Below are 6,036 nucleotides of genomic sequence, written 5' to 3'. Positions count from 1 at the left end.
TCAGAAACTGTGACTATTCATTTTATTATTATTATTTCATCAGTATTACTGATATGGCATCAGTAATACTAACATAAAGTATTTCACTGTTGTTTAAGTATTTTGTATTTTATATACTGGGTTAATAATGCATAATTTTAGGATTATTATATGTTTTGTATGAAAAATCCTTGTACAAACTTAGTTCAATCCAAGTACATCATTTCCATCTGAACCGAATTAAAAATATAAAATGGCATCAAATGGAAATGTGCAAGTAAAATACAAGTAATAACAAATTGTACTTTAGTTCTCTATTTAAGTAATATATTATATATATTCCTAAAGATGAGATCTGTAGGATTGTATAAGAAGAAAAAAAACTGACTGGCTCCTGCATCAGTGAGAGGGTCAAAGGTCAAGACTGATGAATGTTAGCATTACAATTGTAGAGTGAATACATGCATGAATGACCAATCAAAGGTGACACAGGTGTTTACTGTAAGGTTTAAAATGCCTAACAGGAATTGTTGTAGCGCACTTTGTGCAGGATGTATCACGAACAGGCGGTGCCATCTTACTTATAAAAGCTACATGAAAATGTTCTCATAAAAAAAAAAAGACTTAAAAATACAATTACAAGTTATATCATTTGTTGTCTTCAGGGTATTAAAGTGGATCGCAAACCTTGCAGTATACAACATCCCACAAGGGCTCCATTGAGCTGAACAGGTTATATTGACACAATGGAGCAGTGCCTGAGGGAGAACAGTGTTACTGAGCCTCCATACACATCTCATCAGGACGCTCACTTGGCCCTTTATTTAGGAGCCAAATGAGAGTATTTAGACCAAGCAGGTTTATCACTCATGTCATTTCTGCTTTGCTTTTACTGTGACAAATGTCTCAGTGATACAGTATTTACAGAAGGGGCTAATATATCTCCTTATGTAGTAAATGTAGTAGATGTGATTTTTCAAACCCACACCTCCAGTTTGTAATCAGACTTTCTGTTATTAAATTTATACTCTCCATGCCTAAATCCAGATAATCCTGATGAGAGCTGGGTTATTTTGTTAGACCTGACAAAACTCCTCCAGAAACACTTTTCAATGGCATCTTTATCTACAAAGCTTCAGAGAGAACTCACTGTTGCTTGGTAGAAAAGCCTGATCATGAATCAGACCTCTTTTTTCATGTATCAAAAGATCATTAATCCAATCTATTAAAGTCTTCTTTGTCAAGCAAATAACTATGAGATACTTAAGCTGCATCCAGCTTCTATCTGTGGAGATAGAGAGGAAATATAGCTATAAATAGGAGGTGCTGGTATCTGGTGGGGCAGTGTGGCATAGAAGAATGCTCTCACATACCTTCAGCTATGATATAACCTCACATATTCTGCACTACTCTTCTACATCTGAGTCATTCTTCATAATTCTAACCCTAAAGGCCTGGATCAGTACATTTATTTTATCTTTGCAAGTACATGTTCCATATTCCCCTGGAGATCTGACCATATATGATATTTTTCTTTGGGAATGATGTTGTATTAACAAATAATTTGTCAAATGTTTGTATCATTCCTGCATAGATGAGAGTATTACCTCATATGGTACAGTGTCAAGGAAAATGTACAGTTAAGTGGGTGGCACAAATATGGAGTTCCGCTTTGCAAACTCACAGCTCGTGAACCTCAGTGGCTGCACATTAATGACTCTCCTGCTCACCATAACCCTACAAGGAGACAGCTGGGCCAATCAGCATGTAGCACTGACACCAACATAGCCACTCAGACAGCCAGATCAGACACAGATCCCGGCTGGCGTTGCCATCAGCTGTTACACACATTGAGGAGCCTCAGCTCACATACCAGCCGTGTGGTTCACAGACATATACTGTGTTTTCATCTCCTTAACAAGACACCAGTGATGCTGCCCTGACTGGGTCATCATGGAGGTCCTTCTAGGTGCTTATGAGTGTAGTAAAAGGTATCACAAATGTGGCCCTTTAGGCATCAGAAGAACAGAAATGTCAGTATTTTAAAACACTTATATTGACACTGTTGCTTGATTCTGACATATCATTTAAGGGCTATGAAGAAATTAGACTGCAACACTGCAAACATCCATTGTTATAAATGCAAGAAGTTACATATTTAGTAAAGTACTTTAAAATTCAGAGTACTCTTTATTTTCCTATCAGAAATGGTATTTATGTTAATGTTGCTTTATAAGGTTAAATAATACAACAGATAATCAGAATGAAGACAGATTCCTGTATAAGACCCCCCCCACACACACACACACACACACACACACTTCCTTTTTTGTTGAGAGCTATCAACAATATTCCATCACATTATCTTGTCAACTTTTTTGTCAATATTTCATTAAAACTATGTCAGCCAAGTGACTTCATTGTAGAGAAGTCTCATCCATGTATGTAAAACACACATTCCTTTGGCTTGTTGATTTGTGCTGGCAGCTCTTATTTGGACTTGTGTGAACCCCTGGCCCCGCCCCAGGTCCCTATAACCAGTCTGGGTCTTATTTAAGGGACTCTTCTCACCCTCAGGCTTTGTCCCAGTGGAAGCATCCGTCTAGCAGTGCACCTTGGTGAGTACATTTCACAACTTGCTTCACTGTGTTCATCTGTGTCATTTATGTGGATCAGTTTCCTGAAGTCTGTGAGACTGAGCTGACGATACTGGGATGAATGAATGGATGACGTAACTTCAGCAGACTAATGGTTTTCTCAGGTTGTGATTTCTAACTGAACTTGTGGAGTGGGCAATAGTTAAAACTGGAGTTACTAGTTCTGGTGGTTTGATTGCCATGAGTATGCTAAAATTAACACTGAAATTATTAGGTGATGTGATTTACTGTGATAGATATACTCCATGCTGTGTTAAGAGTCCGTGGGAAAGCATGGACACGTCTACATATATCTCAGATGAATCAGAACAGTGCTCAAAAGCTGGGAAGAAGTTTGCCAAATTCACTTAAGCTCCAATGAATGAAGTTGCTGGGGCACACTGGCCACATAGTAAACCAAAAGTTGTCACAGTGTGCAGACGGATGGCTGCTGCCCTGGCTTTTTGACAACCTCTCTCAGACCTGAAATAGCAGAAGATGCATGTGTCAGTTGTTTCACCCCGTTAAGCACAGTGGGGGTGCTGAGCTTAAAATAGATCACAGGTCTCTCTGTTATGACCCTTTTTGGTGCTACCTCAGCAGCTCTGAAAAGGCCCAGGAACAATCATGGCTGTGGAGATATGGTATCAGGAAATGTACAACAAGGTTGGGACCAAAATAGCATCCAAAGCCATGTCTAATTAGCTCTGTATAGATAGCACCCCTTGAGGTGGGTTGTGTTAGTGTTTGCAAGTGATAATACTGTAAGAACAGTTAGGAAATACTGCTGGCAGCCTGTGGATTACAGCTAATACATATAACAATCATATGAGTGACTGACTGATAATGTCACTAACTCTTCCAGATATAGCAGGTCTAGTCACGTCGTCACATCATTAGCCACTCCAGTCTCCAGTGATAAAGTGTCTGTGACTGTTCAATTATAACAGGCCTTTGTGCTATGTATTCTATGTTGGGCAGTTTAGGCAGCTGTTCTTAACACCCAGCCTAAACCTTCTCTCCTTGTGTTTTCACCCCACCTCCCGCCTCCACCCCCTCAAATTTTAGACCATCCCAGTAAAGCCTAATCATGTGTGACGACGACGAGACTACCGCTCTTGTGTGCGACAACGGCTCTGGCTTGGTCAAGGCTGGATTTGCCGGTGATGACGCTCCCCGTGCTGTCTTCCCTTCCATTGTTGGAAGGCCCCGCCACCAGGTACGCTTAAATCTGTCCCCCGTCACAGCCCTCAAAATCCTATTTTGTGTGATGAGTAACAAAAAGGAAAAGTAGCTTCCTATATCTTATGCTGCTCTCATGCTTCCTCCTTCAGGGTGTGATGGTGGGTATGGGTCAGAAGGACAGCTATGTGGGTGATGAGGCCCAGAGCAAGAGGGGTATCCTGACTCTGAAGTACCCCATCGAGCATGGCATCATCACCAACTGGGATGATATGGAGAAGGTGTGTGTTGACAGTGAGATTCATTTACAACATTCACGGCAGCTAAGCTGTCACATTCTTGAGAATTCGCAGCCATAATCATAAAGGCTGTTTTATTTTTAGATTTGATGCTTTATTTAAAGACCTGCTTGTTGGTTACTCAGTCAGTCGAGAGTTGTTTCAGTCCCTGACATCAGCTGTTCTTTTTGCCAGATCTGGCACCACACCTTTTACAATGAGCTGCGTGTGGCCCCAGAGGAGCACCCCACCCTGCTCACTGAGGCCCCCCTGAACCCCAAAGCCAACAGGGAGAAGATGACCCAGGTACATTAAAAGTCACTACTCTCTGCTCTGTTTTCACATATAAGTTCTTGATTTAAGACAAACTTTTGACATTCTACTTGCTTTTTCTTGCAGATCATGTTTGAGACCTTCAACGTTCCTGCCATGTATGTGGCCATCCAGGCTGTGCTGTCCCTGTATGCCTCTGGTCGTACCACCGGTCAGTACACTGCAGCTTTTTTCACATGTACCCAATTAAGTCTAAAATGAGAGGAAATTGTATCTCTTGTAAGGGAGGAACTGTTCAGCATTGCCACTCTGAATGTGTTTGGATAGATTCCTGTCTCATTGTGAAGGGGAGGTGGTAATCCCTCTCCAGCAGGTTGTATGCCCAGTGATGTCAGCAGCATTTTATAGTTTATGATGTGAGACATAGTTGAAGAGGGAAGAGTTGTATGTAGCTGTCAATCTTCACCTTTGCAGGCATGCATAGATAACTAACCATGTTCCCTGTCTGCTTGCTAAAGGTATTGTGCTGGACTCTGGTGATGGTGTGACCCACAATGTCCCCATCTATGAGGGTTATGCTCTGCCACACGCCATCATGCGTCTGGATCTGGCCGGTCGAGACCTGACCGACTACCTGATGAAGATCCTGACTGAGCGTGGCTACTCCTTTGTCACAACTGGTAGGTCTATGCCATCATGGTTATTTAGTTTAATGTGTATACGAGAAGTGTGCGAGTGTTGTTTCTCAATACGTGAACTTTCTACTCCTTAGCTGAGCGTGAGATTGTGCGTGACATCAAGGAGAAGCTGTGCTACGTGGCTCTTGACTTTGAGAATGAGATGGCCACCGCTGCCTCCTCTTCCTCCTTGGAAAAGAGCTATGAGCTGCCCGACGGTCAGGTCATCACCATTGGTAACGAGCGTTTCCGTTGCCCAGAGACCCTCTTCCAGCCTTCTTTCATTGGTGAGTCATTGGTTACATTTGTTTTTTGATGGTTCTAAGAAATGCTGTATATTGTGTCTGTGACAAAGCTCATCTGTTTTGCTTGTCCTCTGCCAGGTATGGAGTCTGCTGGTATCCATGAGACCGCCTACAACAGCATCATGAAGTGTGACATTGACATCCGTAAGGACCTGTATGCCAACAATGTGCTGTCTGGTGGTACCACCATGTACCCTGGTATTGCTGACCGTATGCAGAAGGAGATTACAGCCCTCGCCCCAAGCACCATGAAGATCAAGGTGAGAAAACTACATATATTGTTAGTCATTAGGTTAATTGACTAAGTGAATCAACACTAAGTAAAATTTAAATTATGTTTATTCCATGTCTAGATCATCGCTCCACCAGAGAGGAAGTACTCTGTCTGGATCGGTGGCTCCATCCTGGCTTCCCTGTCCACCTTCCAGCAGATGTGGATCAGCAAGCAGGAGTATGATGAGGCCGGCCCCTCCATTGTCCACAGGAAATGCTTCTAAACACACAATCAACCTCCTTTTGTCCATGCATTTGTACGTTGTTGTCTCCTGTATATATATGTGTATGTTCTATTGTAATAAAGATAAGCCCTTATGAGAGTATATCTCCTGTACTGTGTTTGTGACAAGGTGGGGTATTCAAGGTGTAGCTGAAAATAAATGAGTGATACTTCAGAAGCATGTACCAAGAAGGCGGTTTACTAAATTAA

At 41.9% G+C, this 6,036-nt stretch overlaps 1 protein-coding gene across 1 annotated transcript; it reads left to right on the top strand.

The window, feature by feature from the left end:
* The first annotated feature begins 2,506 nt into the window (after positions 1–2,506).
* Positions 2,507–5,929, top strand: LOC111225976 (actin, alpha cardiac). Its single transcript, XM_022751045.1, has 9 exons — positions 2,507–2,597; positions 3,684–3,834; positions 3,950–4,078; positions 4,271–4,381; positions 4,475–4,559; positions 4,867–5,028; positions 5,121–5,312; positions 5,409–5,590; positions 5,684–5,929. The coding sequence occupies exons 2-9, from the start codon at positions 3,706–3,708 to the stop codon at positions 5,825–5,827; spliced, it is 1,134 nt and encodes a 377-aa protein (XP_022606766.1). The 5' UTR covers positions 2,507–2,597; positions 3,684–3,705; the 3' UTR covers positions 5,828–5,929.
* The last annotated feature ends 107 nt before the right edge of the window (positions 5,930–6,036 follow it).

The sequence above is a fragment of the Seriola dumerili genome, unplaced genomic scaffold, assembly GCF_002260705.1.
Source record: "Seriola dumerili isolate Sdu_G_001 unplaced genomic scaffold, Sdu_1.0 BDQW01000149.1, whole genome shotgun sequence".
NCBI classification, from domain to species: Eukaryota; Metazoa; Chordata; class Actinopteri; order Carangiformes; family Carangidae; genus Seriola; species Seriola dumerili.
Note: the sequence above shows the minus strand (reverse complement) of the source record. Positions and strands in the feature narration are given on the sequence as shown.